This window comes from Rousettus aegyptiacus, unplaced genomic scaffold (assembly GCF_014176215.1).
Source record: "Rousettus aegyptiacus isolate mRouAeg1 unplaced genomic scaffold, mRouAeg1.p scaffold_m13_p_4, whole genome shotgun sequence".
NCBI classification, from domain to species: Eukaryota; Metazoa; Chordata; class Mammalia; order Chiroptera; family Pteropodidae; genus Rousettus; species Rousettus aegyptiacus.
In genome coordinates this window covers 81844703-81869440 of record NW_023416307.1, presented here as the reverse complement: position 1 = coordinate 81869440, position 24738 = coordinate 81844703, and the positions used below count along the sequence as shown (strand labels likewise).

At 33.4% G+C, this 24738-nt stretch overlaps 1 protein-coding gene across 1 annotated transcript in view; it reads right to left on the bottom strand.

The window, feature by feature from the left end:
* GBE1 (1,4-alpha-glucan branching enzyme 1) overlaps positions 1–24738 on the bottom strand; it is a 235075-nt gene that overhangs the window by 148808 nt on the left and 61529 nt on the right. Inside the window, exon 3 of the mRNA XM_016143897.2 lies at positions 9625–9740. Within this exon, the coding sequence (XP_015999383.1) occupies positions 9625–9740 (116 nt within the window). The remainder of the gene's footprint in view (positions 1–9624; positions 9741–24738) is intronic.

The window sequence follows — 24738 nt, the reverse complement described above, 5'->3', positions numbered from 1 at the left end:
TGGGTGTTTCCAAAAGCCACTTCATTAATATAACAAAAGACAACTCTATTGCTCTTACCACTTTGGAAATTCCAAGGGTTTTAGAAGCTTTATTACCATGAATGGGGTAAAAGACCAAATATACATTTTCTATTGTAAATCACAATATCACATGTAGTCTCTAGAAGAGAGAGTATGAATATGAATATTTGTTAGAGAAAAATGAGTTCAAAGGGTAAAAGTTGTGTGTGGGGGGGGGTAAAGACAGGTTAAAAAATTGATGTCATTATTAAAAATTATTGGTTTTAAGAAATGCGGGGTTTAAGAAAAAGCAAAATAGAATATCTGTCAAAGTTTAGCAACTGTGTTGCCCTGCAATATTTTCAAAATAAAATTTCCTGAGATAGACTCACTATTTTATTTAATCTCCTTAAACAACTGATACCTTCATAAGTCAATACAAGTCAAACTGACTACTGAAGGGGAAGAAGTTTTGCCACCCCAAAGCTGTGCCTTTAGGGATATTGATTTTTAAGCTGGTTATTAAGAAACAAAAGACTCAGAAAGTTCCTTTGACCCTGCCCCTTTCTTACCTAAGAGATTCAGATGTAAAGGCCTGCTCCAGTAAGGGAACCATATTTGCCTTAGCATTAGATCAGAAGGCTCCAGGCATAGGCCTGGTAGCTAGATCCCTACTGCATCCCAGTGTTTCTGGGTTGTCTAGCAAGAATTTGCCTGCCATGTGTTCCATTCTTCCTTGGCTACCTGTAAATTACCTATTTCCTTCCATATCTCAGACCCTCCCTCCCCCTTCCACCTTTGTCCATAATGGCATATAAACCTCAAATCAACATGTTTCGAGTCTCCTACTTTATGACACCCCTGGCATGTACATTTGTAATAAACTTTGTACATTTTCTCCTATTAATCTGTCTCTGTTAATCTGATTATTAACTCAGCTAGAAAAACTTAGAAGGTGGGAGGAAAATTATCTTTTTAGCCTCCACACCACTATCTCCCACATAGAATTGTTTGATATCTCACTTGGTTTAATTTGTTTTTATTCCCTAATTGACCCCTAACAAATTATTAATTAATTTACATCCAGTAACTCCTTCCAGTTTAAATGTATGTATACCCACAATTGTTCCCTAACTATTCAAACTGTGACCTTTAATCTTCCCCATCTTTACACTTTCCCAATGACTATCTCTAATCTTTGTCCTCTCTCTCTGTCATCTTCTATATTGGGTTCCTTTTTGGCCTGTCAATACTTGGCCAAAATAAAATAAAATAAAATAAAATAAAATAAAATAAAATAAAATAAAATAAAATAAAAATGAAGGAAACTAAATCACTAACAAATAAATAAAAAGAAACAACTACATATTCCATTTGCTTATTCCTGCTTTTCTGTCACAAAATTCTTTAAAAATATAAGCTTCTTCCACTACTCCCTTATCAGCCATAGAATGCTAAAGTGACTCATTTGTTTATGGGCAGTTTTTTCCAAGTGGACAATAAATTCAAAGTGCAAGTATTTTATTTTTTATTTCTTTAATTCCATTGTATACCATGCAATGCTTCAAGTGCAGAAAATGTAAAATTAAGTGTTAACCAAGATACTCAGAAAGAAAAAAAAATTGATAAAGAAATTAATTCAAAGCAAGCTCAAAATATAAGGCAACTCTCTCACTTTCTATATTATTCATCCTCTAGACAAACAGTTACTCTACAGACTGGGAAACAGACTTCTTTGGAAATTTACACATTTATTTCATGTTTCCTATCAACATTCTAGAGAGCTTCAGAAAAAAAATGAATCAATTAACAAGGCTTTATTCTTATCAACAGAGGAAGACCATTTCCTAGTATGTTATTTAGGTTCATTAAAATTCATATTGTATTTTGCAAACACAAAGAATTATAATCTCTGTAGTAAAGAAAAGTACATCTAATTCTAACTATGCTTTCTCCCCACAAATTAGATGCTTCAGGGTCTTAAAGGCTGATTAAGTTGAACCAGGTAACAAATGAAGTGAGTAAAGGATCTTCTGTGGGTCATAGAGAAGAAAATCTTTATCACATATAATAATATATAAAGCCATCATAAGCAAGAAATAATCAGTTTGATCAAAATCGTATAATCATGAAATACGATGAGTATGTAATGATCCATGTGAGGCCCTAGAATTATAAAGTATTCTTCTATCCAGTAAATGTACTTTTTTTCTTCTTCCATTTAAAGAAGGGTATTTAGAAGTATGAATTAAATAATGACAAACCTACCAAACTTCGGTTGAAATAAATAACAGCAAAGGGATATACAAGATATTAACAGAGAAGAACAGGAAAGGAGGCAACACGAGACCAGAAATTTCAATAACTTTTTGCAAGACAGAAAGTAGTTAGAGGGCTAAGGAACTATGTTGGCAAGAAAAAATTATACTATAATATTGCAGAGGAAGAACCTGAAACAGCTGATCAATTTGCCTCCCAAAATCCCTAAGATACTCAGCATCTGGAGGCTCCTAGTGTTAGGTAGGATCTCCCTGGAACTCCCATTTTGTGGTCATAAATTACCCCTACATCCTGAGGTTCAAAGGAATAAAGAATAAGATAATAGCTGGTTTAATCTGGCTGCAAGCGCATGCACAATCAGTCCTACACTAACCTTCCTGTGATCTAGCCTCGTTATACTATTGTTATGGTATCATGCCGATACCTGAAAGTTCATGAATCTAATTATAACAGACTGAATTCTGAGTAACCTCATGCGCAGTAGGCAGAAAGTTATATGATAGCCAGATGTCAATCAAAATGACCTTGCATGTCAATCATTTAGCACTACCTTTGTGCCTTCCCATCATGTCCTTAATTTAATACAGACCTCCCCACTTCTGTTTTTACAGCCCTCTTCTCTGTAACTAGCCCCTCCTTTGCAGAATACTTTAATCATACCTTTTGTTTCCATGCTGCTACAGCCCTCTTTGGCATAGCCCATACATCTCTCCCTTGAAACGTAAATACATCTTACTTTTTCTAATCTGTAATTCTTTACTGTGTCAGCAAAAAGAACTATGGACTTCTCAGTGCTACCACAGCTTTGAAGAACTTTTGATAATCCCAATGGTAACATTAGTACAATGGAAGAAGCTAAAATGCAGTGTTCCACCAGGCCACTATAGGCTCTAAAGCGGAGCTTTTTCCCTATCCTGTACAGGTAAAAAAGTGTATCCCCTCCAAATGCCACCTCCCACCCCTTAAACAGGAGATCATAGGTTCCATTTCTGAAAACCACTGAACTAAGAAGCCTCCAGACCTAGAGACAATGAGCACAGCAGATGGCAGAAATGAATCGCATGACTGAAAATTGGAGGATTAATGTTTTACAGAAAGTGGGACCTTCATCCACTCTCCCTGCCCTTATCCATGGATGCCATCAGCCAAATATAAAGCCCTTCACTCCACATCCCTTCTATTTACCCCTTGTGGGAAACTGAAAGATCTATCGCTGGAAAAAATAAATGATCCCAGAAAAAAACTTTCACTTACTAAAGGCTGGCTTATCTTCTGACTTCAAACAGTGAAGTTCAGCAGGAACAAAGCTTGTACATGTGCGCAGAATTTTCAATTGTCTTTTCTTCCCTCATTCTAAAATATGACTATATAACCATGAACTACCAGGAATTTAAAGACAGCCTGCACCATGAAAGACAGATGACTAAAAGAAACACAAGAAAAGAGAATCTGAAAGAAACAGAGTAGGGAATAGGAGAGTAAGACGGGGGGGGGGGGGGGGGGGGGGTAAACCTTGAAAAAAAAATCTATAATTAATAATCCCTAAAAGATACAAATATCTTGAGCATTTAAAAAGGACAGAATCTATGAAAATGGGAGAAAACAGAATGCATGTCACTAGAAAATAATATTATTACTAAAATAAAATCAATTGGAAGATAAAGTAACTTATCAAAGTGAAAAAGAAAGGAAAACTGATGGAACTTAAGAAAAAATATGATAAAATCTAAGAGATCCAATATCCCAATATTAGAAATCACTGAAACAGTGAAAAAAAAGTGTGGAGAGAAAGAAACAGGCAAAATAATACAAGAAAATATTCCAGAAATGAATAAAGAAAGTGTTTATAAGATTAGTCTTAGCAAATACTTACATATTGATTTCTCAACATGCCACATACTTGCTCAAAACTCTCTCAATGGTATCTTTTTACCTAGCAATCTTATCTCAGCTCTCAGTAATTAGTTTAACTTAACCAATCTGATTTTTAAACTCAAACCCTTTCTACAGATTAACTCCTTTCTATTCTCAGGGAAGGTAACTTAAATACTGTTTCACAGCACCTTGAAAAATGGGGATGATTATGTCCATACAAGAACCAAAGGCAAATATGCCATAAAATGATTCATTAAATCTGGGCAAAGTTCTACTTCCGCTATATGTTTTCCTCCCTTATTTTCTCTGTGAACCCTTAGCATGTGGCATCACAATTAAAAAAGCATGGACTTTGCTGTCAGACAAGTCTGGATTCAAGTCCAGATTCTACCATCTACTTAACCTCCTTAAACTTCAGTGAACTCATCTTGAAATAGAAATAGAAAAATAACTTCTTTTATAGTGTTACCATGAGGATTAATGTGAAGTAGTCTAACTTTTTTCACATGTCTTATCTAAGAAAATTGCAAATATAAGTATTAGGTTTCATGCCCCTTTTTACCAAGCAATTGTGTAGTATCCAAATGTAAACAAAAGCAATCTATCTGCTCTGAACTGAATTGTATTCCCCCATCTCTCAAATTCATATACTGAAGCCATGACTCCCAATGTGATGGAATTTGGAGATGAAGCCTTCGGACAATCATTAGGTTTAAATGAGGTCATGAGTGTGGGGTTCTGATCACAGGATTAGTGCCAGGTGAGGACACACAAGAAGGCAGACTTCTACAAGCCAGGAAAAGAGCTTTCTCCAGAATCCAACCATGCTGGATGATCTCATATTTCCAGCCTTCAGAACTGCAAAAAAATAAATTTCTATTGTTTAAGTCACCTAGTGTATGATATTTTGTTAGTCATCTGGGTATTGTTGAAAAAATTTCTAAAACAAGATGGAGCTGCTCCTACCCAAGGTGTTGCTTAAGCAAACCAAAACTTAGATAACTTTATCTGCTGGCCATGTAAATGCTCCACTTGACCAGAAACGCAACGTATCCAGTCAATTTCCAAATGCCAAGCCAACTCTGGGCCTTCTCACTCCAGATAAAATTGACTATGTGATCCCAGCCAATCAGTTACTTTCAATTGTCCTCTTCCTTGTTCTTTATTCTTTATTCTCTAAAAGCTTTCTGCCTTCTGCCCCATTTTGCAGGTCTCCGAATGCAGACTGCCCAGTTCGACAAGTGTTTGTTTGTATCACCTAAACTGTCTTCTTCAATCATTCTTAACTCAATATTATTGATTAGAATGATGAAAGATGAGAAAATGGAAGTCAGAAAAAAAAAACAAGGAATTCTTCAATTTGCCTCCAACCTACCTTTTGGGTTTACTTTCCCTGACCTCTTATTTTTCCTTCCCTGAAGTCTTTTCCAGAGCTATATTTTACAAGTTAGGACAGACCACTCCTCATCCAGCTCTCTGCCCCAGGAGGCTGATCTATATGGACCATATTCCCAAGAACTCTGGCTTCCCATTGAATTTAGACAATTTGGAAGTCTGGTAAAAGGTCAGTGAAAGGGAGAAGAACGCTAGAGGTAAGAGTATTCCTTTCCTTTATGCCTCTGACTCCTTCCCAACAAGGTTACCATAAGTTGTGTCCCTCACCAAAGCTGAGTGTTCCTCTCAAGATAGCTGACTCCCTCTGGGTTCAAGCAATTGATCCCTTGTTCCTGTGGCCTAGGCAAGGTAATAATTTGGATGCTATTAAGTCCCCTTACCAACCACTCTCCTTGGAACTTTTTTGTGGATTTCCTGAATGCTCAACTTTGAAAACATCCTTTTGTAAAAACAAAACAAAACACAAACCTACTCAAACCTTTTTTGAGTATGCCATTTGCTTCTTATTGAGACTTAATCACTATACATACTTTTATTCGTGCAGTACCCTCAGGTTAAAATAGTTTCTTTCTTCTATTTTTTCTGGTCAACTTCTAAACATGTTACCAAGCACACTTAAATATAGCTAGCTGCCTCTCTGTTATTTCCCCTGTTGTCATCACAGAATGGATAAACTGATCTTTTTTTTTTTTTTTGCTCCAATTGCACTTTATTTTTAAAACACACAACCAGGGTGGTTCCATAGAGTAGTGGTTGGCACATTTGCTTTACATGCAGAAGGTCCTGGGTTCGAGATCCAGAGGAAAGGAACAGCCCAGACCCCAGGTGTGCCAGACCCCACATGCGCACTGCAAGACTGTGGGAGGAGAAGCCCTGCCTTCAGTGGAAGGAGACACCCCACCTTCAGAGATCCAGTTCTTAAGGGGAGATGGCAACATCCATAGGTCAAAAGTGGAAGGCAGGGAATTAAAAAAAAAACACACACACAACAACTTAAATATATATAACAATTTAGTATAAGCATAATGCATCAGGTACAGCAGACATTCAGTAACTGTGTCAAATTTCTATGAAGCAACTTGAGTTTTTTAATATTTATATGTGTGTATATATCTATATACATGTATGTTATTAAAGGTATATATTTTCAAAGAGTGAAATAAGAAATACCTTTAAATAAATTAGTTTGGCTACACATCCAAAAGAAAAAGTGCTAAAGGCATGAGTAATATATGTCTCATCTTTTAGAAACATTCTATTCTATTCTTTGTTTTTATCTTTAAAGCCTTGAATGTTTAATTCATCTTGTAATATTATTTTATCTTTAAAATATTTTCTGTTTGGTAAACTCACTTAAAAATATAGAAAAGAGACATTTACATGACCATATAAACAGGTGCCATCTTCCAAAGTGTTCAACTGAAAAGACCAGGTGTTTTAACAGAGAAAACAAAGCTATTAATTTGATGATAGGTAACAGTTCTTTATTTTTAAGGGTTACCAGATGACACATAAGAGAAATATCCTCAAGTTGATTATAAAGATCAATCCCTTGTGGATTAAAATAAATTTTCAAGTTCAACTTAAAACAAGACTATTAAATACCAGGCTATACTCTACCTAGAAACAACTTTAGATTGAAAGGCCAAAAACCTTGTTAGTTGATCTTTCATTGAGAATTTAACCCTTCCCCCGAAAGAAAAACTGATGTATCATTTCTCATAAATAAAAAAAACTAATTATATCACTATATTAACATAATAGCATCTAAATGTTTCCTCAATATTTGAAACATCTAAAAGCTACAAAGAATGTTTTGGGCCTAAATTTCCAGCTAATTACTTTCACTGACATTTTTAGAGAATATTAACAGATTACACAACAGTTTTCTTGATACTTAGTTAATGTTAACATGATTTTAAAAGGCAAATGAAAATTTAAAAGCCACATTTTTTTTTATTATAGGATTATTTCATTTCATACAATAAGATAAATTTTTGAAAGAAAGCATAGTATAGTATATAGCATAGTACAGAAAGCATATTAGTCCAAAATACCACAGACTAGGTGCTTATGAATACAGAAATGTATTGCTCACAGTTCTGGAGGATGTAAGTCTGAAATTGGGGTGACAGTATTGTTGGTTGAAGGACCTCTTGTAGATCACAGACTTTTCTTATTGTATCTTTACGTGGTGGAAAGGGTTACGGATCTCTCTGGAGGCTCTTTTATAAGGCTCTAAACCCATTCATGAGAGCTCTACCCTCATGATCTAATCATCTCCCAAAGCCTCAGATACTGGTACCATCACATCAGGCATTAGGATTTCAGCATAAAAATGTGTGGGAGGACACGAATATTCAGATCATAGCAAAAAGTATAAAAGATTTGCAATCAGATGGTAGAGGCACATGCCTATCATTATTCCCAATATATAGTAGTAATCATTAATTCCTAGTAATTACAATGTCACATGTATAAAAACAACATACTAAAATTAATTCATTCTCTATTTAATGCAAAAAGTAGAAACAGTGTTAGAGTTCATAAAATTGTCTAATTTAAGAAGGCAGAAAAAATTATCAGCACTTTAAAAAATTGATAAGTTTAGTTCTTAAAAAAACCAACCAAACAAAAATGACTTAGAAGTGACAATGACCTAAAGTGACCTAAAGTGACAATGAAATCAATAGTACTATAATAGTTGCCTTGCCTCACAATTTCTGTAAAATCAGGCTTTATAAACCATAGACAAATCAAGCTGTCTGGTTTATTCTTTCAAAGGTTAGGCCTAGAAATACTTTAACATTCAATAAGTATTTTTTGTGTGCCTACTCTTTGCCAGGCACTTTTCTAAGAATTGCGAATATACGGTATTAGCAAACAAAACAGCAAAGGTCCCTGCTCTTGTGGAGCTTATAATGACTTGGAAAAGAGATTTTTTTTATATTAAATTTAAATCCCTCTTATGGTATACCATAGCTACTTTTTCTTCTTTCACTACAGATTAAGAAGAACCTTGGCTGCCATCCTATGTTAAATGTCTCTTTACTGTAGAAAATATGCTCTTCTGGTAACTATATTATACATGGTAATATTTCAGTAATTTTCAGATACACTTATAATTTCATTATTTGTATATTTAAAAAAAAACTAGCAAAACACACACTCCATATTGATTTAAATATACTTCAACTCTGATTAATGTTAAATAACAAAAGCCCACAAAAATAATAATTCGGTCACAGGATTTATCATGAAAAATGCTATGAAAGTTATTGCATGTCTAAAGAAGGGAAACAGAAAGAAGGAACATGGAAATATTATATAATTATATGAGCATGGGCTAACATCAAGTAAATGTTAAAGGATCTAAATAGCTTGTTATATAATCAAATGCCTCAAACCTATAATCCAGACTTCAGGACCAACCCTTGCACCTCCCTTGTGGAAACAGGAAAGGCCTTGTGGGCTCTGAAGATTGTGAATACAGAAGATATGGTCAGCTAATGTAGAGTGCAGAGGAGGCTCAGCCTGCTTCTGATAGGCTAATCCAGGTGCCCTTACCACAGAACAGGAGAAACAAGAACCTCCCCCCTCCCCCAATCAAAGACCAGAAAGGGGAATAACCAGAAAAAGCATGTCCCAAAATGCATGTGTCTCCAACACGGTATCTTGTCCCACATTCATGTGGCTCATCACAAAGTCAATTTTATCAAGAATCTCTTTACAGGTAAAAATTCTCTCTACATTTGCTGATTTGAAGACAGTTTTTATGTTTCTATTAAACTTTCTGTTTTCCAAGCTAAGCTATTAACAATTACCCAGTCACTCCTTACATAAAGTTTCCAAAGTTCATAACACAACTTAGTTAGACCCTATCCAAATAAACAGTTCTAATCAAACACATTCCAATTTGTGGACACCCTTTCTTAAATATCCTCCATTTGAACATTTATACTGTTTCTCCCACAATTATCATGCATCATATTACCTTCTCACATTTTAACTCAAACTTTACTAATGGGATAAAAAATAAATAAATTCAAATAAAAAAGGAGGAGGGGAAAGTACCTTTAATTTGGATCCATGCAGTATTAGTGGAGATTTATTCTGCTTCGGTGGTATATACAGCTCCCATTTTCCATAATCCAGTTTTTTATATGGATAGGAAAAGGGATTCCAATCATCTAAAAAAATGAAGATCAGTTAACAAAGCATGATTAGACTGATATTTAATGAACTACAAGCACAGAATAACACGCTGCCTACTTGTACAGAATCAAATTGCTTAAAAATTATTGAGTATTCCAAGATATTAATCAAAATACTAGGTATTTAGAAAAAAAATATTCCAGATATATTTTTAAGAAATGCATTTGAAAGTTTGCCTTTTGCATCTTAATATGAAGGATGACAACATTCTCAATTGTACTTTCAACTCAAATATGTCTATTAATAAATAGAACACAAAGGAAATCGATGGGACATTTTTCAAGAAATACCCTCAAGAATGAGAGATAATATGAAAAAAATAGAAATGCATTCTAGGCAGTTAGATAAGTTGCATGTCATGGTAAAAAAATAAGTGATGAAAATAATTAAAATAATATAACATTTACCCAAATTCACAAGCATTTGAGAGAACTGAGATGAAATCTAAAAATAAAAAATAAAAAATAAAATGCCTTAAGAAAGAAAGGTAGAAGGTTATAAACTACAGGGGACAAAGGAAAGATAGACTGAAGATCCAGGAAGAAAGCCAAAATGAGCAACAACAGACCCATGCACACATGGAAACATATAGCAGAGATGGCATAAAAATTAGTAAGTAAAGGACACGCTGTTTAATAAGTGGTGCTGATTACTCTTACATTTCAAAATAACAGTTTCTACCTAATAATGTATCAAAGAATAATTTGAACATAGAATAGTATTTAAATATGATAGGCAAAACTGTAAAATGCTTTGAAGGAAATACAGAAAAATATATTTATAATCCTGGGTTTAAAATGTACTTTTTAAACAAGATTTAAAAAACAAAACCCACAACTTTGAATAAAAGCCTGATAAATTTGACCACTATAAACTTATCTTCATTGAGATGAATGAACAGACAGAATGATAAGACAAGCTACCATATGGGAAAATACATTTGTAATGAATATACCAAGAGAGAAAAAGAATGTGAAATATATGAGAAACATCTATAAGTCAATGAGAAAAAAAATAAAAATAAAAAATGTGTAAAGATATTCAAGAGAGGACAATAAACATATAATGATGCTCAAGCTTACTGGTAATTAAGGAAACACAAATTACAACAACAGTAAGATGTTGTTTCCCACCCACTAAATGAACAACACTTAAAAGTTTAAAAATATCAAGTAGTCAGCAGGGATATAAAATAATATTGTAGCCAAGGATATAAGTTGGTAAAATACTTTAGCATCATATAGCAAAGTTGAAGATATGTCAATTCTATGGTCCAAAAAATCTTACTCCTACATAATAGCCTAAGGAAATTCTCACAAATGTGCAAAAGAAAGCATCTACAAATGTTCACTGAAGAATTGTTTGAAATAGCAAAAAATGAAAAAAAAAAAAAAACCGCAGGCTATCAAAATTTAAATCATGTGCAATATGGGTAAATACCCTGTGGTATAATTAAACAACAGTATGCTATACAATAATATAAACTGAATGGATTAGAACAAATGTATCAATAGCCAAAACATAAAAGTTAACTTTAAAGGGTTATGGAAGAATACTATGTATATCAAGTTCGCAAATATGCAAAATGGCAATCTATTAGATGTATAAGAAAAAATATCAAAAGAGAAAGGAGAATGTTAACCATCAAATTCTATAGTGATCACAGAATAGAGCAAAAGGAACACAGGAATCTTAAATAATATCAGTAATATTTTATTTCTTAAGGTAGGTGGTATACATAGAGATGCTTATCACACTTTTCTCTATTTGTTTATTTCTAAAATGTTTCATGGATTAAAAAAAAAAGAAAAGCAGCTCTGTGATGCTATATACTGAAGTCCTATGACACTGGATTCTTAATTAAGGATATAATAACATTAGAAAGCTTGTTTAATACCATGACTTCCTCCTTTAAGCACCAACTCTTTCACCCCATCAGCTCTAAGCATCTTCACTCTCTGCCAGTCTAAACACCGGGAATAAAGGTGGGATAAGAAACACCATTTAAATAAAGGTCCTTCTAAATATTTCTCTACTTCCCATCAGGCGAACACCTGAAAATGTCTCAAAGCAATCTATCTTCAGAAGCATCTCACCAGGCTCTGTATTATACCCTCCTGTCCCTAAAATCTTCAAATGTGAATATCTGAGCGCTGTAACAGTTTATAAATTTACTGAATTTCTTTTTAAGCTAATCACTTAGGACAATTAATAAACTTAAGACAAGCAGCAGATCATTTCCTGCTTAGTTTGATCTGAAAATAAAGGGTACAGTTCATTAGTTCTTTCATTCATTCATTAAATACATACTAAGTGCTTAATGTAGGCTCTGCTCAATGCCAAACCCAAAATTAGTGTTCAAAACAATAGTCATAGCTCAAAAAGAGGTTTAATTGAGTAACAGTACATCAAAATAAATAGTAAAATTTCTAATACAGGATATACTATGAATTTGATAGTAAATAAGAGTTTATTTTAAAAGTGAAACTTTGATTAAATGGGAAATTTTTATATACAGATTTACTTAAAAGTTGTTTTCAGCAAGGTGAAAATAAATGGGTTTTGAATAGTACTTTTTGAATATCAGTTGAACTATTTTTTCAGCTTGTAGTCACTTGAGCTTTAAAATCTATTAATGTAGGCTCTGCATACAAATATTAATATTTGTATGAAGAAAAATACCTTTACTGAGTCCCATTTTATTTCTATGATATCATAGAAGGCTAAATTTCCTAAAGTACATGTTGATTATTTTAAATTCTACATCGTACATAAAAATGTTTTTATATCATCTTCAAGAGTTCATTTTATTAGCCCTCCTCTTCTTCATGGAAACTGAGGTGTTGACTTTTACTACAGGTACACCTTGCCAAACTACCGAACAACCTTAAAAGCAAGGTTTAAAATATCTTCACATATGCTTCAAAATAAAATCTATTCTACCAACCATTACAAGTAATGTAGAATACACTAAAGACTTCATATGGGAGAAAGAGACAGGTTTGCAAGGCACACATTCATGAAACAACTTCAGCTTTTTGCATTAGACAATTTTTTTCTCACGTAAAGCCCTTTTCAGGCATACCATCACCAGTGCCTTTCATCTAGACCCTTTCTCCAACCCTTTTCTAGCCTTGAATTTTCCTCATTCTCCTTCCTTTATTAAATGGTGTTACTTTTTTTTTTCCATTTAAAATATAGACATGAACCAAAATACCAAGTTCTACTATATTGCAGACATATGAAAGACTTTTTTCCAGTAGAACCAGCTTCTCTCTCAAATGGTTTCCCCAAAATATCTAATAATAATATGAGTTCTTCTTCACAGGTTATACATATCTAAAGCTCAGAAACAGAATTCCTAGGAAAATCATTGGATTTGGACCTGTCTTCTAAACTCAAGATTAAGCACTTAGTGAAAGAAGGACCTGTATCATTAAAGTATATCTAAGTATGATTACAAGAGCCAATTGTGAAAATATACAATTAAAAATAAAAATTAAACATCAAATGACTGCTATAAAAAGAAAAAAAGTTGATTTTTTAAATAAAATTTGATTTAGGAAAATATAGAAAGCAAAATAATAAAAGTTTAAAGACAAAATTTAGGGAAATTTATGTCCTTTGAAATAAGTCATGAGATTGCATTCCTTAACAAAGTAATAAAAATAATAATAATGGAAAAAAAAGTAATAAAAATAATAATAATGATAAATGATTCTAAAATGCAGTTTATATTCCTATGTAGGCCTCAGGACAGGACCGACAATATCTCATCATGACATGTGATGCTTATTTCTCTATCAAGCAGAGAGTTTCACACTGAGAGTCTTGTAATTCAGTGGCTCTCAAACTTCAGCTCACACCAGAATCACCTGAGCTTTTATTAAAAACGATTGCTGAAACCCACCCTCAGAGTTGTTGATTCAGTAGATCTAAAGTGTGTCCTAATAATTTGCATTTCTAACAAATTTCCAGCTAATGTTTTTGCTACTGGCCTACAGACCTCACTTTAGAAACAACTGCTTGGTTCAATCAGTGTGTTAAGTGTTCTCTACGCATAGCTTTGTGATTGATTTTCTAGATTAAATTAGGTTTACAGACTACAAAATAATGTTCTAAATCAATAATAGGTCAAGAAAATTTTGAAATAGAAAATATCATTAATAATCCTTCAAGGCAAATATTACTCAGATGAAATTTGGAATTTAGGATTTGGGAATGAATAGGGTTTTAAAGCCTAAAAGATGAGCAGTGTGATAAAAATTATAGAACAGATCCGAAATATTAAAAAATTTGAATGTTATTACTGTAAGGGAACAAAAACTGATCATTTGAACATGAAAAGATAATATATATTAAGACCATTACTCAAAATACTGTTATTAATGTCTATAGGTAATATTTTCTAGAATATTCTCACTAAGAGATTACTTGGTTAAAATGTATGAACCACTGATCAAAAAATGAATAAAAAAAGGCTTTTACCTAGAAAAGTAATATTAAAGTTTTTAAATGTTAACATATTAACTCATCTTCCTATCTATGCCTCATTTCCTATCATAACATAGACATTCCTGGGTTCAAGAGTTAGGTACCCCCAAAATAATGTATGTTAATTATTCTAGTTTTAGTAAAATTTTAAGGACATATTTCCTGCTTGCAAGAATTACTTTATCATAATATTGTCTAAGACATTTAATGTTTATCAAGTTAAGATAATCTGACACGTTTTTAAAGCAAAAAATTTAATAAGTATTTTATTATGAACAGACTGAACTTCATCATATTTGATAATGCAAAAGATTCTATTTGTCCATAGACTCAAAACCAGCAGACAAAATTTAAATCGAGATATGGGAAAGAAACGGTGTGTGATGAGCAGTTTAATATGAACTGCAAACATACATTCGGCACAGACGATCAAACATTAACTAAGGTCACTGCATCAGGCACACAAACTCTATATTTATCTCAAACCCAACAACCTTTCCTTTTCTAATGTAATAATCCTCACATAAAATTCTTAAATGTCAACCTCTTTCAAATATTCCCAAACTCTTTAACTCACAATAAAGTATCAGCACTTAGCAACCTCATTTCTGTAGAGTTTAGTTTAATATACATTTTCCATATGTATGGTAAAACGGTTCCAACTTACTATACAGAGCCTTGTACCTTTGATGAAATGCCAGTGTCTACACCTGAGTCAATCCCTGGCCCACACAGGCCCCACCAAGCAGTGAGACAAAACCCATCATGTATGCAGCAGGCAGGGCTAATACAAGGCCGGTACTGGGCCATATGACAAATTTTACTTTCTTTCCATTTGAGTGTATGTCCCTCATGTCCTGTTGTTAAATATTTGGAATATCACTCCTTAAAAGCAAGTAAACACCTTCTGCATCATACAACGTTATTTAATTATTTCAAACTTTGTATCATGCAGAGTTTGCATAGATTTATAATGTGAAGTTGGCTTGTCTAGATGGAAGTTTGGGGACTTCTCTCATGTCAAGGAAGCATCCACTCTGTTACCAAGTTGTATGGTCCAGGACTAGAACTCCCTGTGGCACTGTGGTTACCCAAGATTATGGGAGGACCACACAGCCTTTGGGAGTGAAAGACAGTAGTCCTTCTGATATATGCCCCTGTGCTTTTCAATCATCTCTACTTTCCCCTCCAGATAATTCTCCCCCTCAATTGAGCACCTGGGAATTGCCCTTCTTCAACTTCTGCTGGCAGTTGGCACCCTAGGAAAGATCTTAAGACCTCCGGCATTATTTCTTAAGGGAAAGTCCTCTTAATAAACATTAGTTTATGTTAGCTGTGCTTTTCAAGAACAAAATGTACAGTATGTCTAAGTGTCACTAAGTTCAGAACCAATGGGATACTGATATCTTATTATTTTAAAGCAAACAGTGCTCACTCCTGTAATATGCAACTTTCTGGAAATTAGGGAACAGATGGACAATCTAGAGCTTTACTTACTAAACTTTAAAGGCATGCATAGAAGAAAAGGGCTCCGTGAGCAAAAAAAAAAAAAAATTTTTTTGGCAAACATGACTTTAAATAGAATCAACCAAGTTTATTTATTATAGGAATAATATTTATATTACGATGCTTTTTGTGAAAGAAAGAGAGCAATAAATAAATATATGTAGTTACTTATGATTTCAAAAAGTATGAAAATGTAGCTCAAAAAATGAAAATAATTATGTATATGGGGAGAAAGAACATTAGATTAGTAATCCTCTAATTGTACTTTATGTTTTGACTATAGAACCAGGTAAATAATTTGTAAAATTAGAAAATTTATTAAGTCAAAAAGGGGGGAAAATAAGAACAAAGTCCTTTAAGATAGAGACAAGTTGAGATAAATTAACCTATATCATGGTATTTGGAGTTGGGGCATTTGGAGGGTAATTAGGTAATGAAAGTAGAGCCATCATGAAAGACCCCAAAGAGATCCATGCTCCTTTCGACCATGTGAGGACACAGAGAAAGACTGCCATCTATGCACCAGCAAGAGGGTCCTCACTAGACAACGGATCAGCTGGCGCCTTTATCTTAGACATTCTAGCCTCCAGAACTGTAAGAAATATATTTCTGTTGTTTATAAGCCACCCAATCTATAGTATTCTACATAGCAGCCCAAACAGACTAAGACAAAGCTCATTTCTATTTGTCCATATACTAAGAAACTTCCATAATAAAATTTTTTTAATTGTTTTGAAGTCTCTGTGCACAATACTTTTCCAAATCTCTTTCTTTCTTATCAGTTTTAAAGAACTGCTCTCAGCAGGTAAAGGGTATAAGATTCTAATTTATTTATGGCTCTAAATACAGATCAACAAACTACTTTCTGGATAGGCAGTTCCAGTTCATATCTCTGCCAGAATCATACAACAATGTTCAACTACCCATATCCTTATCAACACTGGGGATTATCATTTTAATAACAAGGCAAGCCTGCCATGTTCAACCAGGGTTCACTAAGAGAATTAAGCCCTAATCCCTTAAGGATCCACTATATGCAATAAATTAACTTCCTTTCAATCCATCTAGCATAGTACTCATTATGTACCTTACTTACGAGAATTAAGAATATAGGCATTTAAGTCATTTTCTGTGTTTTGTAGATCAGATGCTGAAGCAACATGAGAAAAGCTGACTGTCATTATTGTCCTAGTTATAACAGATAACTTTTGATAGTGTTTCATTTCTCCTCAAAATAGGTTATAACTATAACCTTTCATTATTTTCTTTAATTCTATTGTTATTTGGAAGATATTGGGTGGTGGGTATTATATTTTCCTTTAAATTTTTTATTTCTACTTTTATTGAAATGTATTGAATAATGTGGTCTATTTTATGGCCTAAAACAGTGGCCATAAATATAGTCATTTATTTACCATTCTATTTATTTTTAGCAATATAAACCTTTCAATTATTTCAAAATAAATTTTATGGACAAATCCAGCAAAGAAACTATATAAAACATTCAAAAGCAGAGCTGCTCTGCTTGAGTCACTTCAATGTAGCTGGGCTCCCTCCTCATCTTTTACTCTCCATGTCAAAGTCTACCACTCAAAACTCAGTTCTAGGAAATGCTCTAACATATGATCTGTATTTGTAGATAGTCCACAGATCCTTGGCAATATGTAATATTATTTGTTTCAAATTCTTCATTTATTTTTAGTTTATTCAGTCATTATAAATTAAGAGTATATTAAATTCTATCACAACAATTGGGTCTGAAAATGTATTCAATTTCTAACAATTCTTGCCATCTATACTTGACCAAAAGTAAACATTATAGGAATAATGACCTAGAAATAATGTGTTTACCTTTACTGTGACTTATATTATTGATCTCTATGCAATTTTACCTGAGTTTATTTTTGGTCTGGATTTGACCATCCCTTTATTTTATAATCTTTCGACGACTGTAAAGCAGAGAAAATTTAATGGTTATAGCTGAGAAAAGATATATTACTTGCTTAGAAAGAACATATACATAGTAGGAAGCAAAAAATAAAAGAGAGAAATAGTAATAAAATACAGTCAATAATCAGAGGAAGGAATGGTAACCCATGGGACAAGAATGGCTGTCAATTAACTGGATAGTACACTGAACTATATTTCTCAATGTCAACAAACATGTGGAGCTGTGTAGAGGGCTCTCTTAGAGCTCAAACTCCAGTTCGCTGTCACACACTGTGTCACTATTGATTACAATAGAATTCATTTATGAATCCCTAGAAGTAATAAGTTTTATTTGACTTTAGAAACTCTCTTCTATACCCTAAAACACAATCTTTAATCTTAAGATGTTCTGCTTGAACCAGTCCATGTGGGAGCATGGGAAGTACCTACAGTAATCAGGAAAGCAATTCTACAGGTCTCCCTCCTAACCCTAACTAAAGCACTTAGCTAAAATAATATTTTCTAACATGGCTAGCAATTTAACAGAAAGTAAACCCATGTATCCATGGTCACTTGATTTTTGACAAGGGTGACCAAGACCATTCAATGGGGGAAAGAATAATCTTTTTAACAAATAATGCTAAGATAATTAGATCTCCACATACAAAAGGATAAATCTGAACCCTTACCTCAAAACATATATAGATGCTCCTCAATTTACAATGGGATTACATCCTAATAAGCCCATTGTGGGTTGAAAATATCACAAGTTGAAAATGCATTTAATAACTCTAACCTACTGACCCTCATAGCTTAGCCTAGCATACCCTAAATGTGCTCAGAACACTTATATTAGCTTACAGTCAGGCAAAATCATCTTTCGCAGAGCCTATTTTATAGTAAAATATTAAATATATGATGTAATTTATTGAATATTGTGCTGAAACACAAAATACAATATCCGAAATTCACTAGCAACATAGTACACTTAGAGTAGCAACTGTTTGGCCTCACGATCAAGTGGCTGACTGAGAGTTGCATCTTGCTACCGCTTATGCTTAGAATCACAAGAGTGTATTTTACCATATATCTCTAGCCTAGGACAATATTGAAATTCAAATAACAGTTTCTACTGAATGTATATTGCTTTTAAACCATCACAAAGTTGAAAAATCATAAACAAACCATTGTTAAGTTGAGAGCTGTATGTACAAAACTAACTAAAAATGGAATTGAGACTTAATTGTAAGAACTAAACTATAAAACTCTTAGGAGAAAATCCAGGGGTAAATCTCTGTGACCTTAGTTCTTGAATATGACACCACAAGTACAAGTAAAAAAAGAAAAAAGATAAATTAGACTTCTTCAAAATTAAAGATGTTATGTGTCAAAAGACACTATCAAGAAAGTAAAAAGACAATCCACACAATAAGAAAATATTTGCAAACCATATATATAAGAGACTTAAGTCTAGAACATATAAATTACATTTGCAAGTCAATAATAAAAGGCAAATAACCAAACTTTTTAAATGAGCAAAGGCTCTGATCTACAAAAATGTAGAAATGGCCAATAAAGACATGAAAAGATACTTAACCTCATTAGTTATTAGAAAAATGAAAATCAAAACCACAATGGGATACTACTTCAATCAGTAGGAAGGCAATAGTCATAAAGATGGATAATAATTGTTAGAGAGGATATGGAGAAAATGGAAACCTCATATACTTCTTTGAGAATGTAAAAAAGTACTGTCACCTTCAAACAGTCTGGAATTTCCTCAAAAACTAAATAAAGACAGAGTTACCATTTGACACAGCAATTACATCCCTTGTTATATACCCAAGAGAAATAAAAAGTATGTCCACACAAAATTTTTAATAAATGTTCACATCAGTGTTACACTAGTCAAAAGGTGAAAACAATACAAATCTCATCACTAATAAATAAACAAAATGTTGCATATCCAGACAATGGAATATTATCTGTCCATAAAAAGAAATGAAATACCTATACACGCTACGGCAGAGCATGAAACCTTAAAAACATTATAAATGAAAGAAGCCAGTCACAAAAGACTACATATTATATGATTCCATTTATATGAAATATCCAGGATAGAAAAACTCAATGAGACAGAAAGTAGATAAGTGGTTGCCTAGGGCTAGGGGAGGGATGGGAAGATTGTGGGATGATAGCTAAAGGGTACAGGGGTTTTGGGGGGTGATGAAATCTTTTAAAATTGATTGTGGTTATGGTTGTACAATTCTGTTTTTAATATACTAAAAACCACTGAATTGTACACTTTAAATGGGTACGTTATATGGTATATGAGTTATATCTCAACGAAGGTGTTAAAAAATAAAAATGTTTTAAAGGCTAGGTAGCCTTTATCTGTTCATTTCTACTGAGCTTTTGCCTTGACTAAATTCTATCAGAGATATTGTAAAAGAAAAGACCACATAGGGAGACATATAAAAAATTTAACACTGAAAAGATAACTTGGTCAATAAGTAGAATAAAGGGCCAAGTTGGATAGCTGAAGACTCCTTTGAAGAAAAAATGATTAAATGTTTCAAGACTTTGCAAAGGTAGAACAACTTGACCATATTAGAATCTGGGAGAGGGAGGCCAGGCTTTTAAAGAAAGAAAAGTATATATCTTTTCCTTTAAGAGCCCAGATTAGCATAGGTTTATGGTTGATGACTAATACAAGTATACCAAGCTGCTGCTGCTGCTGCTGCTGCTGCTGCTGTTGTTAGAATTTATTTGGACTCTTTCTGAAAGAGTCCTATAAGGAAAAGAAATCTAAAAACGATCATATAATCCACGCTCTTAAGAAAAAAAGTGGTTTGAGTAGAGGCTGTCTCAAAACTAATGCTATAGGAATGAAAATATTTATTGTAATAGAAGAAGTAATAATAAAAAGAGATAACAATTAAAAACAACAAAAAAAAGGATGACCTAGTGACATTGATAGCAGCAAGCAGTAGTTAAGGATTGTCCTTAGAGCTTGGCATTCAATATCTAATTCAATATCTCAAAAGTCCTATAAAGTAGCACACGTTTCATTTGATGAATGAGGGTGCAGGCTCAAAAAGAGGAAGCAATAAGCTAAAGTCCCATAGCTACTAAGTGACAGCCAGGATTTGAATCCACTTTAGTCTGAATCCTGCTTCTGTTTGTGTGACCTCTTATCCTACAGGACATACATAAACAATCTAAACCCGACCCAGCATCTGTCTACATTAGAAATATGCTTAGCACATTTTGGGCTCTTAACTAGATTTATTTTTACTCAATGAATTACAGTTATTCTTCTGAAATCTTATGCTTTAGGAAACAAATTTGCATATAGATTTTTTTTTTTAAATAGAAAAGCTCACCAGTATGGGTGAGCAAGCTTTGAAACTGTTAGACAGTTCTGTGGCACACAGACAGTTACACAGAGAGAGGGCTACATAAGTCTATCCAATATAGGACACCCTGGACCACATGCTCAGACAAGTCACTATTCCTAACCAGGCAAGTGATAAAGCATGGATTCAGACAGCATTTTGGACACTCAGCCTTAACTGTCAATGTGTTTCGTTACTATCCACAATATATCTAGCATTAACCTTGGTGTATAACCTTATGGAGGATAACCACAAATGTAAAAGAGAGTGACAGTAAGAGAGACAGAAAAAGAGAGAAGGAAAGAACAAACAAGGAAGAAAGGAGGGAGATGGGGAGAGAGAATGAATAATAAAAAAGGCACCTTCTACTGAGTAGCTTCCAGTATATCCACAGAGAGATAAACATACATATATACTCCCTTTGTTGAACTGAAAACTTTGTCTTCTAATTCACAGAAAAAACTAGAGGCATCGAGCAAGAACTCAACGTCTTGCTTTCAAACCTACCAGCCATCCTCCTTCCCTTTAGCCTGTGAGAAAGCAGATTGTCTTTAATTTTTCTCTTGTTCAAGGATAATTCCTCAATTCCATCCTTTTGTCTATTTTCAATTATTTTATCATATTCTGAGATTTTCAAGCATTCTCCCCAGGCTCTTTACTTTCAACATTTAAATACGATAAATTGATATATTTGCTAATTATGAAACAACATCAAAAACATTGAGACAAACCTCTCTTTTGACCCAGTCACCATCTTGTGGTTCCCCTGCCACTGGCAGCCTAATTTCTTGACTACAATTTCCACTTTCTCATATCTCTTCAGCACCTAAAATGTTTCAGCACCTAAAATACTCTAACAAGATCACCAGCAACCTCTCACTTTCCATTCTCAACTGTCCTCTTCAGACTTCAACTTCAGACTTACATGAGCTTTCAGTGGCATCTAAAACTATCGTCCACTCCTCCTTAGGCATCAGTGATACCCACTTTAGTTGGTTCTCTTAAACCACAACAATGAAGATGGGGAAGAAAAATAGAGAATGCATTTGAAAGCTGTTTCAGAGCTAGAATGGAAAAGAAGGTGTATTTGGTTAAGGGTGCCAAACACTGATAATTTCTTAGTTGGGTGTTACTAAAATAGGATAAGAAGATAGAGAGGTAGGAGCGGAAAAAATTTAAAGGAGCTGGGAGAGGTCAACACCATCTATTTTTGTGGAAAGGTCAAATAAAGAAAAGATACCTAAATTGAGGTAAGAAGAGCTTAAATGAGGAACACATGTGCATGAAGAAACTGTAATTTCTCTACCATTTTTTTCCTTATTGCAAAAGAAAAGTATTCCATGTAGAATAAAAACAAAAATAATATAGAAAGCACACCAAGAAACTTATAAACCAAACCCCTTCTACATAATGCTTTAGTATAAAATTTTCTCATTTTTGATCATATAGGTATTTATAGTTACGAATATTTCCATGACATGAATTATATGTAAAAGCATGTGTATACACACTTTTTTTTTAACTTACAACTTTCCTACATTACCCGTCTGTACATATTCATTCATGACAGTAGATCCCCAGTCTCGCTACTTTTAAGAGTTGGAAATCATAAGTCCACCCCAGATCCTTGAATCAGATTCAGGAGTGGGCCTGTACTCTTATAAAGCTCCCTTCATTTTTGCTATAAAATACAAAGGTTTGGTAATCAACAGTCTCATTATAGAAATTTGACAGAGAATGAAGGGAAGGGTTTTCTTCAGTTTTCCAATATATTTAAGGAAGGAAAGATATAAGCAACTTTGTATGCACAGAAAAATGAAGCATTAGAGGAAGAGGTTGACAGGAAAAAGAAGAGGTAAAGAGACCATAACAATGAAGAAAAGAAAGGGATTTAATGAATGGATTTGTGACATCAATTTTTTCTACTAACTTTTAAAGCACATGAGAAGGATGAATATAGATAGAGATCATTTGAGAGAAATAGTTTAGAAGTTAAAATTTTCCTTTCTGCTGGCATCTATTTTCTCTAAAAAGTAAGGGCAAGTGTTATGCTAATGGAAAATGAGGCAGTAAAAAAAAAAAAAAAAAAAAAGGAGAGGGGCTCCTGAAGTGAGTGGTGAAACTGAAATAGCTACTGTGGAAGATATAAGAAAGACCTGACTGGGCAATGTACAAATGATTTCTGTGGAGTGTTAATGGCCATGAACCTATAGAAGCAGCAGTTTATATGGCCCTGTGCAGTAATTCATATGTCTTGTGTGATTTTCTCATAGTGCCTAGAGGCTGTTTAAGATCAGAGAAATTAGACAATTGGATGTGACCAACACTGTAGATTTATGAGGTAAGTGTGACAGAGGGACAAGGTGCAAAAGAGACAAAACATTCAGGAAGTGATTTAAGAGCTTAGAGAAAGGGTTCTAAAGTAAATATCAGAGACATAGTCATGTCAGAATCCATCATCTATCTAGAGGTCTCATCAACCTAGAATAATTGGTACCATGGAGTTTAGAATAAGAAAATTCTGGTATAGCAATCTTTGTGTTCCTTTACACAATAAATGTAGATAATACTTTGCACCAATCCCATCCCTCATCAGTAGCCTTATCCTGCGTGTGCACGCGCACACACACACAAATCTTGATTGCTAACCCATCACTTTCCTTAAGCATATCAAGATGTCTAAAAAACAGTCACTCTAACGATTCATAAATATATGAGTGAGAGATAAATGCTTACTGCTGTTACACACTGTGTTTGGAATAATGTGTTATACAGCATTACTGTTACTATAGCCAACTTGTACATCAAGTAAGAGTCAGCATTACCCCTCTGAACTTCCCACAGGTAGCCTAAACTTTTATCTTTTACAGTACTTACTTTACATGTGCCTGTATTATTTGTTTTTGACAATAAGCTATCTGAAGGAAGGGATCAAGTTTTATTCATGTTTGTATTCCCACACCTAGTACAGTACCTCTCACATAATAACTACTCAACAAGTTTTTATTGAAAGAATACATTTTCAACTTTTATGCCAAATTGAGATAAGATAACTTGGTTTTTGAAAATTTAGTAAAGAAAAGAATCAAAAAATCATTCCTTTTTAAAAGTTTTCTAAGGGAATATAAATAGTATTCTTAAAGTAAGATTTAATTATACACTAAAATTATAAAATACATACCTAATCTAGCAAATAGCTTAAATGATTAAAAAGCAAAAAACTAAGTAATTTCTTATTAATTTTTCAAATTAATTCAGTGACTAAATTATGTAGACAAACAAATAAACAGAGACTCATGGATATAAACAATAGACTAGTGGTTACCAGAGGGTAGGGAGAAGGGAAGAGGCAAATGGGTAAAAGGGGTCAAATATGTGGTGACAGAAAGAAATATAACTATGGGAGGTGAACACACAATGTAAATACATATGGACCTTACTGTTAAAATGTACAGCTGAAACTTACCGGATTTCATTAACCAGTGTCACCATAAAAAGTAAATAAATTAATTTACAAATTTTTTAAATAAATAAATAATGTAGACATAACTTAAAAGCAAAATTACAGTAATTAAAAGAAACATGAATGTATTTACTTACATTTTAAGACAAATTTTCTGTATCTTTTTAACTCCAAAATATAGAC